We start from the raw sequence: 13,900 nt of genomic DNA, 5'->3' as shown, positions 1-13,900 counted from the left end.
TAAAATGACGGCATGACAACAACACTCTACTACAACAACTCTTCCTCTTCTCTAAAGCAGCCCAACATGGCCCCAAGTTGTTTATGCTCAAACAGCAACATTGCAGATTAACTAAAGTTAAAATAGTGAAATCATAATCAACCACCCCTTTAAAAGTAATAGTTACTTGAAAAAAGTAATCTGATTACATAACTCGTGTTACTTGTAATGTGTTACCCCCAACACCAAACACAGCTTCAGTATAGCATGGATAGACAAATCAAAGTTTGAATGTTACACAAGGCCAAAGAGTTTATTGCACAACCTTTGTGACGTTTATGGAGTGCGATGTTCATGTTCTTGAGAGATCTTTGATCCTGCAGTCAGCTTGCAGCCCCTGATCTCTTCAGCACAGTGGGATCAGGACAGGAGTGGGAGAGGGGAAACCAAACATCTACTAGTTTTCATGCTGAAGGAGTATTGACGACTGCACAAGTCATGGTACGTCAGAGCACAATCACGTAACTTGTGTCTTATTTTATAAATGTATACAGCATAGCAGGGATTAATGTGTGCATGCTTTGTTAATTAATATTTCAGTGTTCAAAGCTATAAATGATTTTTGCAATAAATGATTGACAGATATGAGGGAACATAGCCATTGGGACGACACCTAGTGGCTTTTTGAATGATTTGTTTACAATTACATGGTGTATAGGTGTATATCAATTTCTTCTTTCTGATGAACACAATCGGAGATATATTAAAGGGTTAGTTCACCCCAAAATGAAAATAATGTCATTAATTACTCACCCTCATGTCGTTCCACACCCGTAAGACCTTCGTTCATCTTCAGAACACAAATTAAGATATTTTTGATAAATCCGATGGCTCACTGAGGCCTGCATTCAAAGCAATGACATTTCCTCTCTCAAGATCCATAAAGGTACTAAAAACATATTTAAAACAGTTCATGTGAGTTCAGTAGTTCTAAAGCATTGAGAATATTTTTGTGTGCCAAAAAAACAAAATAATGTATTTTCAACAATATAGTGATGGGCTGATTTCAAAACACTGCTTCGGAGCTTAACAAATCGAATCAGTGACTCGGAGCGCCAAAGTCACGTGATTTCAGCAATTTAGCCATTTGATAGGAGATCCGAGTCACTGATTCGATTCGTAAAGCTCCGAGGCAGTGTTTTGAAATCGGCCATCACTATATTGTTGAAAAGACGTTTCATCAAAAATATCTTAATTTGTGTTCTGATGATGAACGAAGGACTTACAGGTGTGGAACGACATGAGGGTGAGTAATAAATGACAGAAATTTCATTTTTGGGTGAACTAACCCTTTAACAGTGAGCGGGATCAACGAGTATGAGCTGAAGTAAGTGCTTCCATCCATTATAAATGTACTCCCTCCACACGGCTCTGGGCAGTTAATAAAGGCCTTCTGAAGCGAAGCAATGCATTTGAGTAAAAAAAATATCCATATAGATTAGGCTACACTTTTTATGATTGATGGATGTGGATGGAGACACTTTCTTCAGCTCATATTTGCTGGTCCAGTTCACTACCATTATAAAGCTTGGATGTGTCAGGATATTTATTAATATTTCTCAGATTGTGTTCATCAGAAAGAAGAAAGTCATATACACCTACGATGGTTTGATGGTGAGTAAAGCTTGGGCTAATTTTCAATTGAATGTGAACTAATCCTTTAAAGGATTAGTTCACTTTCAAATTAAAATTTCCTGATAATTTACTCACCCCCATGTCATCCAAGATGTTTATGTATTTCTTTCTTCAGTCGAAAAGAAATTAAGGTTTTTGATGAAAACATTCCAGGATTTTTCTCCATATAGTGGACTTCACTGGACTCCAAACGGTTGAAGGTCAAAATTACAGTTTCAGTGCAGCTTCAAAGCGTTCAACACAATCCCAGATGAGGAATAAGGGTCTTATCTAGAGAAATCATTGCTCAATTTCTAAAAAATTTTTTTTAATTATATACATTTTAACCATAAATGCTCATCTTGAACTAGCTCTCTTCTTCTTCTCTATCAGAATTCCGGCAGTGTAGGCGCTGCTAAGTGTATTACTGCCCTCCACAGGTCAAAGTTTGAACTAATTGTTATATACTTGTACAAGCATATTGTATATGACATTTAGTTCAAACTTTGACCTGTGGAGGGCAGTAATACACTTAGCAGTGTCTACACTGCTGGAATTCTGATAGAGAAGAAGAAGAAGAGAGCTAGTTCAAGATGAGCATTTATGGTTAATATGTATAAAATTTTATTTTATTTTTTTAGAAAATGAGTGATTGTTTCTCTAGATAAGACCCTTATTTCTCGTCTGGGATCGCTGTAAACTGTAATTTTGACCTTCAACTGTTTGGGCTCCATTGAAGTCCACTATATGGAGAAAAATCCTGGAATGTGTTCATCAAAAGCCTTAATTTCTTTTCGACTGAAGAAAGAAAGACATGAACACCTTGGATGACATGGGGGTGAGTAAATTATCAGGACATTTTAATTTGAACTAATCCTTTAAGTCATGGACATGTCTATAGGCCTACTATAGTCAACATTTTCTAGTTAAGTTTTGCTTTTAAAAAAAAAAAACGTTATTATTGGCTATGCTAGATATTAATTGGTTAGATTCAGTGCAGTTTTTTTTTTTACACTAATCATTTAAATCTAGTAATTGGAAAAATGTTGCCAGTCAAACAAAATGAAAATCAATACGTTAAATGATTTTTTAAATAATCGTAGTAATCAGCTGGAAAGGTCAGTGTGTATTCACACCGGGTTCATCCATCTCCACCGCAGGTGTTCTTCAGCGCCGATCCGCTGTGCTGCTGGGTTTCGCTGGCTGCTGTGGCGCTCGTCGCCGCGGTGGTCTGGTTCTACAGGGACTCCCGTCACATCACCGGCATCCACGAGAAATACGTCCTGGTGACGGGCTGCGATAGCGGCTTCGGAAACCTCGCGGCGCGGCAGCTCGACCAACGGGGGTTTCACGTAATCGCCGCGTGTCTCACCGAACCTGGTGCCTCCAGACTGCGCGCGGCGGCCTCCCCCAGACTGAAGACGCTTCTGCTCAATGTTACCGACAGCGCGAGCATCAAGAGCGCGCTGGAGCGCGTGCGCAGCGAGACCGGGGAGAGAGGTGAGACGGACAGGATAGATAGTGTGCCAGCTCGAGTCAAGCACAGCGAGAGATAAAGCCGAGATACAGGCACTTTGACGACCACACAGCCCTCAGACCAACTCATAAATCTGCAACTCTTGGACAAGCGCTTTTAGTTGACCTGGAGGAGCATCTTCTGCGAAATGCCATTCTCATACCAAAGCTGCGTCATTTATTATCGAACGACATACTTTAGTAATGCACCTGGCATTTGCTCACTTTAGTGACCTTTGACCTTAACTGTGGTTTGCATGTACTAGTTTTTTGCTTAATCTTGAAAAATAAAATCTATAACATCTACACAACACTAGATTTGATTAAAAAAAGCTTCTTTCTTGCATCAGGTCTGTGGGGTTTAGTCAACAATGCTGGCATCTCGGTCCCCATCGGCCCCACAGAGTGGATGCAGCTGGAGGACTTTACAAAGGTTCTGGACGTAAACCTCATGGGCGTCATCGAGGTGACGCTGAACTTCCTTCCTCTGCTGAAGAAGGCCCGGGGTCGGGTGGTGAACGTGGCCAGCATACTGGGCAGACTCTCACTCATCGGGGGAGGATATTGCCTCTCTAAATGGGGTGTGGAGGCGTTCTCTGATAGCTTGAGGTATGTCTAGGCTTCTAACAAGGAATTAAACTTTGAGACATGCCAACAGGACCTTGAATAATGTATTGCACTTCTTCTTGTTCTTTATCATACTTTTTAGTCCTTACAATTTAGAGCTTCAGAAGTACAGATTTCACAGGTCATTGTGGCTTAAAATTATTTATTTATAAATAGTAGGTATGTACTCATTCAAATCTTTATATTTCAATATAATAAATGTATAAAATATCATATTTCAATTATTATATTTCTAACAAGCCAATAAAATCCTCTGGCTTTTTATTAAAAACAGCCAACAAAACCCATTTCTAACTGGCCTGTTACAACTAGAGCTTCAAAAGTACAGATTACACAGGTTATAATTTTAAATTAATTTATTTATTCAAATACGAATACATTAATACACTTTATGTATTTATTAATAATGTTAAAATAATAGTTAAAATTAGTTAAAATATTAAAATAGCTAAAAATGTGAAAAAATTACAAAAATCTAAAAAAATTATATTGCTAACGAGACAATAAATTAATCTGATTTTAATCTGAAAGCCAACACAATCTCTCTCTCTCTCTCTCTCTCTCTCTCATTATATATATGTTTGTGTGTATATATATATATATATATATATATTTATATATAATGTGTGTGTGTGTGTGTGTGTGTGTGTGTGTGTGTGTGTGTGTGTACACACCCACACAAATACACACCCACAAAATATGTACACACACATATATAACTTTTATGTTAGATGCGATTTATCACGATTAATCGATTTGACAGCACTAAAATAAATAAAAGTATTACAAAAATATATTAAAAAAATACTATATTGCTAACAATACAATAAATTAATCTGATTTTATTTTACAAAAGCCAACAAAATCTATTTCTAATTGGCCACAAAATTACAGATGTTGTGCAGGTCATGGCTTAAATTCATATATTTATTTTAAAATCTAAATAAATAAGTATATTTTATGTATTTATTTTAAAAATATTCAAACATAAATAAATATGTATGTATGTGTGTATTACAAATATAAAAAGAATATTATATTATTTTGCTAACAAACAAATAAAATAATCTGACTTATTAAAAACGGCTAACAAAATCCATTTCTAATCGGCCACAACAACTGTGGTGATTTGTCCTTGAGAGACTCACATCAGTCACCGTAAGAAACATTTAGTCTTTTCATTGAATAAAACTTTTAAAACTTATTTGCATCTTTACTACAATATATGATAAAATATCTCTAAAATCCTTTTTTTTTCTCCCTCTCTCACTGTTTCAGGAGGGATATGATGCACTTTGGAGTGAAGGTAAGTATCATTGAACCAGGCTTCTTTAAGACACAAGTAACAGATCTGAGCCTCATTGAAGATGATCTGAAGAAACGGTGGAACAACCTCCCAGCAGAGGTCAGGAGAGCCTACGGAGACTCATACCTGCAGGACTGTGAGTACTTGAGATGGGAAATCAATGCAGATTCCATGCAACAGTACTTAATATTTTGGAAATTTATATCTTGATGCATTTAGTTTAAAGGAATATGTAAACCTTCACACAAACTGTGCTCATCCAACATAACACGTGACACTCGACTCTGATTTTGACAACTGATTTAAATAGCATAAATGGAATAATGTGACATTTTTGCATATCTCTCAATCTTTTCCTCCAGATATGAAGTCGCAGGCGTTCTCCATGAAGATTCTGGCAAGTAGTGACCTTTCCAAAGTGACATCATGCATGCAGCACGCTCTCTCAGCACGCTCTCCGCGAACACGCTACGCCGCAGGCTGGGACGCCAAGTTTCTCTGGATTCCGCTCTCGTACCTGCCTACTTGTATAGCAGACTTCTTCATGAACCTTCTATTGCCTTCTCCAAAGGAGACCTGAACGTTGCTCCAGAGATTTACTGAACAGGCCACTACAGATCGCATGTTGCAGCTCAAGACAAGCTAATTCTTAGTGAATTAATAATATGAAATATTCAAAGAGGTATTTTTTCTTTGTAACTGTGATTGCTGTATGCAACATAAATGCAATCAAATAAAGATGTATTTTATATAATGTGGCATTTCCAATAAATAAGGCACACAACACTCTGAGGTCTGAGGGTATCGCCGGCGATACCATCGCGTTTTTTTCTTACCAGTGTGAAAGAGACTCAAAATACTCTGTTAATGTTGCACATACAATTAAGACATACAATTATACACCATTTTAATCTGTGGAATATCTTCTTTTATTTGTGTACACTCAGAGTAAAAACAAAATGTTGTGCTTTTTGTAAAATAAAGAAAACTAACATGATGCGTGATTTCTCGTCTCCCTCTGAACGAAGTCCAATCTGATAGTTCTCAGAAAATGAACTGTAACTTAGTGAATACTAATCACAAAAAAATTAGACTTATGTCTAAAAAAACGTTGAAATGTCAGGTTTTAAATCGTGTAAGTCATGATTTCAAACATGCCGTTTTTGTGTGTGTCCCTTTAAATGCAAATGAGCTGCTGCTCCTGGGCCCCTTTCCAGAAGAGGGCGGAGCTTTAACAGTTCGGTTGCTCAGCAACAACAAAGCTGGAGAATCTCACGCAGCCAAAATGAGGATTGTCAGTAACGGTGTTCAGCCTTACATTGTTCAAACCGGAGTCGACACTGATGGAGAGACTCAGGAAGAAGTTACAACTTTTAGTCAAGTCAAGTCACCTTTATTTATATAGCGCTTTTTACAATGTAGATTGTGTCAAAGCAGCTTTACACTGATAACTGGTACATAATTTTAGAATGAAACTGGACGTTTCTGAATGGTTAGTGGATAAATTTATGTAGTTTCTGTGGAGTTGATTCAACTCATCGTCTAGCATGTGCCGTCATGTTAATCTTTTGTGCAAAACTTGTATGGACGCCCACTATACATAGCGTACCTGTTTGCCAAACAGAGCCATACACACCAGGCTAACGTTTATGATTGCTGTCACATGCTGTGAATGATCTAATATTTTTTCCAAAATACATTATGCCAGAATTGGTACACTGTTGTCGAAACAAAATGGCGCTGTTGTGGGTGGAAACGTGCAGATTAAGGGTTGGTAACATTTTAATAAGATCCCCTTCCTACGTCACAAGGGGAGCAAAATCTGAGCGGCTCGTTTTTTCACATGCTTGCAGAGAAAGGCTTACCAAAACAAAGTTACTGGGTTGTCCTTTTTCATGTTATCTGGGTTGGTAGATGCACCGGGGACCCGATTATAGCACTTAAACATGGAAAAAGTCAGATTTTCATGACATGTCCCCTTTAAAACCTCCAGAAACTATTTTCTCACATAAAATTAACCTACTGTACATGAAAATTAGCCTGTCTCACTTAAGAGATCATGAACTTCTTGTCTGTATCCAACAATTAGTTTTTCACAATTCATCCATATATATACAGTATATGTTGTACATAAAAAAATCTGCACATTTCTTTAAAAAAAAAAAACAAATTTATTTGATTTTTTTTTTCACAGCAGCATTAAATTGTTTCCAGTTCTTTTCAATCATCACATATGGACTTTATAAAGATGAATAAATGCTTAATATTCATTTATTTATTTTTTGTCATTAATATACAAAATCACTTAAAATACATTGACTTTACTGCCCATGCACTTCGTCGGATGGGAAAGTAAATATGAAAAGCCCTTGACATCACAGATCTCCAGCACGGGTCGAAGATATCACAGAGTCATAATCATTAACATGCATATAAACTGGGCAATTTCAAGTATTATTAAATACATAAAACAGAAGTCGTGTGTCTTCTGATTCTATTGTAAAATGTGTTTACAGCAGAATATGTCACTGCATTATATTTTCAGACTTTCTTTAATGAGAGTCCCTTTCTCTGGATCACAGTATTTGGTGTATCATTTCTGTCATTATTTACTCACCCTGATGTCAACCCATATACTGTTATTTTATGGAAAATAATTTTATAATGAAACTGCACACAGCTCTTTATCACATATTCAATGGCAGTTCCCCTCAAAAAGTTACTATTTGACTTCAGAAGACATGACATATTATGCACAAGTAATATGGACTAGTTTTATGGTCACTTTTGGAGTAAATAATGACAGATTTTTCAATTTTGGGTGAACTATTCTTTTAATAGCACTCAGTAGATCTGATATTTCAGACATACTGTGGTGTTTTGCTCTTTCTCTTGAATCTGGCCACTCCACAAATGAGGTATATCTACACAAGTGATGCATACGCGTGGTGTTTTCTCTCCAGTGGTGAGAACCGTTTAAGAATAATCAGATCAAATGGCAAAGTCTCAGCTGGCTCTCAAAGCACTTTACTCAGAAACGTTGGCATATATAGATGTGTGTGTGCGTGAATCTCCAGGAATAAGTAATCTATTTCAAAATAATGTCTGAACAGAGGATATTATCAAACAAAATCTTTTCAATTTACAAATGTACAAAATATTCATAACATTCTCCTTCAGCAGCATCAGTGCAAAGATATACAAATATGACGTCACAATAATAATAAAAAAAAGAATCATACAACATGAATTGGCATACAAAGTATCTGAAGGCAAAGTCTTTTCTGTATACAAACATTTCATCTATTCTCATCTATACTTTTTTTTTCTTCCAAAAATAATCTTAAATTGATTTCTGTTGTATGCAGGCTGCATATAAAAATAGATTCTGTGCAAAGGGAGTGTTTCTTTGTATTTTTCCCATGTGTGTTGGTCATATTTCACTGTCCTCTTTAACCAGGTTGGCCGTGTCTCTGAAGGTGTCCTCTGTCGGTGAATAGGCGCTGAGTTTCTCTCGCTTCTGGGGTTTGGGAGGAGGAACGAAAGGAGACGGTTGTGATGAAGAGCTGGTGTCTACAGCTCCAGATGTTGGCTCGTCCTGCATCTGACACATGGAAGAACAAAGACCATGTCAACTTTAACATTACTATCACATGCAAATCATTCTCAGATTAACACCCATATTCTGCTTAAAACCAAAGTCCCTTTAAAGGGGACCTATTAAGCCCCATTTTACAAGATGTAAAATAAGTCTCTGATGTCCCCAGAGTGTGTATGTGAAGTTTGAGCTCAAAATACCCGACAGATATTTTTTTTTTATATCATGTTAAAATTGCCACTTTTAGTGGTTGACCAAAAACGCGCCGTTTCAGTGTGGTCCCTTTAAATGCAAATGAGCTGCTGCGCTCTGCCTAAGAGGGCGGAGCTTCAAGAGCTGATTCTCCGGTGTCAGGATTCAATCAGGACGAACTATAATGTCAGAAACTGTGAATATATGCTGCATGGAGATAGAACAGGTATAGTTTAGTTTAATTACGGTTATAACTTATATTGTCTTCTTGTTTTTATCCACTATATTAATACAAGCCTGTTGTACCAGACCCCTTTCAAATGATGGTGAAAAATGTACAGATGAGTTTTATAAGGTTAATTGTACTTCACACAAAATATGAATATCTAGAAAATCACTGTAAGAGCTTAATAAAACACAGTGCAAGTGTGCATTAAAATATTATCCATAAACTCTCTCTCTCCCTTGCATTATCATCAACATACACAGCGAAGTACACAGAAACACTCGTTACAACTAACAGTAAACAAATATCAAGACCTTATGCCTTTTCAGGTGGTGCTTAATAAACTGGTAAACTTTATAACCGTAAATCAACTCCGATGAACTGTAATAAAGTGCTCTCACCTTCATTACTGCCGTATCCAGTATCACTCTGGAGACAGTAAGCTGGATCACAAACAGTTTACTGATCTATCCTTGAGTAACAAATTTTTAGCACAACCTCTGTTTTGTATTGTCCCTTTGTATTGATATTTGTTCACAAAGTCTGGTGTGAAATGATTCGCGCAGACATAAATGAATTTCGGTAGAGTTGAGGAAGCATTTTCTTCAAAAACAAAAATAATCCACCTCGTCTTCAGCGGCTCAGATTTCGGGAGTAAATGGAGAGAGCTATGTGGATTAATCCATCCAGCTACAGAACACCTAAAACGCTTGGGAGACAGTCTCGTCAGTGCAGCAATGGCGGACTGTACAACTGGCTGTGAACTCGCTCAGGGCGGTTCTATGTTAAAACGGCAGAGTCTCTCAACATTCGTGGGCGGGGCCTGTGGCTAATGTGACGTCACAGTGCCAGGGGATCTGGAAACGGCTTGTTCTCAGACACTGCTTATGATTTATGGGGATTAAAAAAAAAGAAGTGGTTGGATTTTTATCACTATAGGGTGCTTGCGTACACACACTGCCAACACACATTTATGTCCAAACACCATGCAAAAGTGAATTTTGCATAATAGGTCCCCTTTAAGGCACGTCATTTCGCTCGGTGGCCATGTTTGAAACGCCTCTCGGGCAGCTGTTTCAGTCATGCGAGTGCAGCTCCTAGCTCTTCGAATGCAGAAACATCAAATTCTCCAAAGCTGTTCACCAAGCTTATGATTAAATTTCATATTTAAAATCACCAATGAAATTGGACAACAACTGTTTCCTAAACTTTGAATCTAAATGCCCAAATCATGACATAAAACTGCCAATGCACATGTGCAGTCATAGCGCTGAGCTTCTAACAGCAGCTGCAGTGACGCAATGACTTTGATCAATTGCCGATTGGCTCTTTTACTTAAAAGGCAGGACTTATTCCACCATATTGCGCATATTTACTAAACAAAGACTTTTTCCTATTCATAGTAATATGAGCACTGTAATAAACGTGGTCAATGTACATTCAATGTTCTGCTATAAAAACAATCATATTCATATATATAATATTTGAAGTTGCCGTTGTCTTGCTGCTCACCTCTGAATAAGTAGGGTTTTCAAATGTTGTGCTTGGCTTTAGTTTTCTTTTAAAGAAACTCCATTTAGACTCCTGAATAATAAAATAAAAACATGGTCACATGATGTAGAAATGACAGGAAGCTAGACATGTATGTTTTCTGAAGAAAATATGAGTGGTGCTTGAACAACTACACTATCTCAAGTCAACAAAGCTCACCCACATCTCTACAAAATTTTAAATAGGGTATGGGTGTTGTTTTAGCACGATGCTAACACATTAGGCATGTTACTAGCATGATGATAACATGAATAACATGTTGTTAGCACAATTATGCTGCCTTCACGTGCAATCGGAAATTTTATAATTCCCATTTCTGAAGTCATGATTACGAGCTCATCGCATTCAATTTTCGAAATGGGAGGGCGCTCATGTGCAATTTTTATCTAGTATATCTATGTTGTTAGCATGATGATTGCACATTATGACTTGTTTTTATCATTGTTTTAATAATTAGTTTGGATTTTTAGCATATTTTAGCTAATCGCTATTAGCATGTAACTATTCACTGCTAGCATGTATAATGGAAAAAATAGATAAACTGTGGACAAATGTTCAGGTGTCCTAACCTGTGTGGTCTGTTCCTCTACAGGTACGCTCTTCACCTCCATTGCCTGTTTTTGAGCGTGGTACGTAGGGATTGAGAAGTTATTCTCCACCTGGTCTCCACTGACGTTCACAGTAACCTGTATGAAGCACAGAAACACAAAACTAAAGACCCTGCTCAGATTTAAAATGTCCAGTTTATACTGCAGAAGGCTTTCGAGTAGTAAATATACCTGTGTAGCATGTATTACTGCAGGGTCGCTGGATGGGCCAGCTGCAGTCGAGTACAGAGGATTCTCGAATGTGATTGGCTGCCTCCCAGAGTCTGCAAAATTCTCATCCTAATAATAAAAACCAGAGAATCCAGATCAGACACAAAGAAAACGTCTTCGATAAATATCTTTAGTAGTTGTTATTTTTCCAATTCTAAATGCACCAATATCTTTGCATTCAAATCTGAGATTATCAGCAGATAACCATTTGTTGTCTACCAAGTTTTTTGCCATTCAAAAGTTTGGGGTCGGTAAGATTTAATGTTTTTAATGTTTTTTAAACAAGTGTCTTATGCTCACCAGGATTCTTTGATGAAAAGAAATTTTAAAAGAACAACATATATTTGAAATAGAAATCTCTTGTATCTTTATAACTATCTTAAAGGGAGAATGTAGTGCTATTTCATGCATTCTGACTTATTTACACTGTTGAAGAGTTGCATTCTCATGCTAAACATGGTTTCAAAACACGAGTTGGACGTATGACGGAGTATTTCTGTGCCAAATCCACTACTTCCGGTTTCGGTACAGGATTCAGAGAGTTTTTTTCAAGTATGGCCTGTATGACGTCAAAAGAGAGTGGAATTCCTGTATAGGCACTTTTCCCTGATAAGCGTGCGCACACACATCAGCCAGGGCAAGAGCAAGAGCACGCCCATCAACACGCTTCGGTCGAGATACGGAAGCCGAGAGATTTTTCAACAATGGCTGTGTCCCAATTCAGGGGCTGCACCCTTTGAAGGCTGCATACATCATCAAGCCAGTCTCATTTAAGAAAAATAACCGTTAGATTGCAACATAGTATTTTACACCTCACAATGAATATCAGTCAATTTTATTACGGTAACTTTTCTTAAATAGGACATCCTTGATGAAGCACTCAGCCTTAAAATGTGACCTCCGGAGGACGCAGCCTCTGAAATGAGACACAGCTCCTGTCGCCGAAGGAGTGTGTTTTTGGTTGTGAGGGAAAGATTACCTTTTTCAGCTTCCCAAAGAACCCAGCGTTAAGGGAACAGTGGATGAAGTTTGTTTTTCCGGGGCAGAAATGGAGTTGTGCACGTATGTGTGTTTGTTCCCGGGAATTCGGTAATGAATGCTTTGTAAACAAGTCCCAGTTCGGCGCTGGATTTGCAGATCGCGGGCGGTGAGTAAAGCTGCATCAGATGTCTGTGTTTTGTTGGCAATCGGCGCACAAATGCATATAATGTAAACAACGCAAACTTTTTTTTCTACGTGCGCTCGTGACTCTTTAGCTCCGCCCACGGCACTGACAGCAGACACGCCTCCAGGATCTCGGCTTTTTTAGGAAAGACTCGGTTTAGCGTATCTATCTTTTATAAATATGACAAAACTAAAGACTTTTCGGAGATATGAAGGATGTATTGTTACTCTATATGTACTCAAGATTAAAATTAACTGTCTCTTTTGATCAACTGAATGCATCCTTGCTGAATAAAAGTATTAATTACTTTTTTAAAAGCGTATTTACTGACCCCAAACTTTTAAACAGAAGTGTAAGAGTTCATGTACTCATCACTGCTCATTCATTTCAAGTCTTGACAACTCACAGAACAGTTTTTGCATGTTACTGAAAATGATAATGGTAATGTATTTGGTCTTGGCTGACTAGATCTGCTATGCTGCTGCAGAGCAAGTATGGACTTGCTACTGCTAATAGATAGACAGATAAACTGCTCTGAGTATGTAAAGTATGCTGCTGCATAAATAGACATATATAAATCCCGTAGCAGATCTAGGCAGGTGGAGCTGGGGAGGTGGAGGGTTCCAGAGGAACTCTGATAGCGCACTGCAGGACTAGATTAAAACAAACACTGAACCAGACTATTTAAATGCTGAGCAAGCAATCTATTGGCTGCATGATCAGCAGAGGCCAGACTGCTTGTGCCAAGGCCTAATGATGTGTTTGCTTGCAGACCTATCAGCCTGCGCCCTCTAGAGTTTTCATAACTGAATTAGATATATCAGTCAACCACTACTTTTAACAGCCAATAGTTTTTCATTGTGATTAATGATATGAGAAACTAGTGCACTTAGAAGTCCTGGAAACTATATAACATTAACACTTGGGTCAAAAGGTCGAACAGGGATTTTACGCTTCATAAGTCAGAAAATGTGCTGAGTGGACTTAATTCAGGAGACATAAGTTACTGGTAAAAAGTCCACATTTACCAGCTGCATGGCCCTGTCGATGAACGACACCCCCACAGTCTGAGGCTCCAGGTCCATCGTGACATTGTCACCCGAATGAAACGACACTCCGTTTCCTGTGTCCCCCGACTTCACCAGGCTGCTCAGACTAAGAAAAAAAAGTGATGAAAAAATTAGTACATGATATCTGAATAACTGGAATATAGTTATAAATGGACACTAAATTAACACATGGGAGAATA

General features: G+C 37.8%; 2 protein-coding genes across 2 annotated transcripts in view; one reads left to right on the top strand and one right to left on the bottom strand.

Annotated features, from left to right (window-relative positions):
• Nucleotides 1-329: 329 nt before the first annotated feature.
• On the top strand, nucleotides 330-5,887 carry rdh1 (retinol dehydrogenase 1). The gene is made up of 5 exons (XM_048194619.1): nucleotides 330-480; nucleotides 2,814-3,153; nucleotides 3,519-3,777; nucleotides 5,074-5,237; nucleotides 5,464-5,887. The coding sequence occupies exons 1-5, from the start codon at nucleotides 478-480 to the stop codon at nucleotides 5,679-5,681; spliced, it is 984 nt and encodes a 327-aa protein (XP_048050576.1). The 5' UTR covers nucleotides 330-477; the 3' UTR covers nucleotides 5,682-5,887.
• A 1,469-nt stretch (nucleotides 5,888-7,356) lies between these two features.
• The window catches only part of lrp2a (low density lipoprotein receptor-related protein 2a), a 117,128-nt gene continuing 110,584 nt past the window's right edge, over nucleotides 7,357-13,900 (bottom strand). Inside the window, 5 exon segments of the mRNA XM_048194618.1 lie at nucleotides 7,357-8,705; nucleotides 10,630-10,701; nucleotides 11,238-11,354; nucleotides 11,448-11,555; nucleotides 13,680-13,806. Of these exon segments, the coding sequence (XP_048050575.1) occupies nucleotides 8,535-8,705; nucleotides 10,630-10,701; nucleotides 11,238-11,354; nucleotides 11,448-11,555; nucleotides 13,680-13,806 (595 nt within the window). The 3' untranslated portion in view covers nucleotides 7,357-8,534.

The sequence above is a fragment of the Megalobrama amblycephala genome, linkage group LG6 (assembly GCF_018812025.1).
Source record: "Megalobrama amblycephala isolate DHTTF-2021 linkage group LG6, ASM1881202v1, whole genome shotgun sequence".
Taxonomy (NCBI): domain Eukaryota; kingdom Metazoa; phylum Chordata; class Actinopteri; order Cypriniformes; family Xenocyprididae; genus Megalobrama; species Megalobrama amblycephala.
Note: the sequence above shows the minus strand (reverse complement) of the source record. Positions and strands in the feature narration are given on the sequence as shown.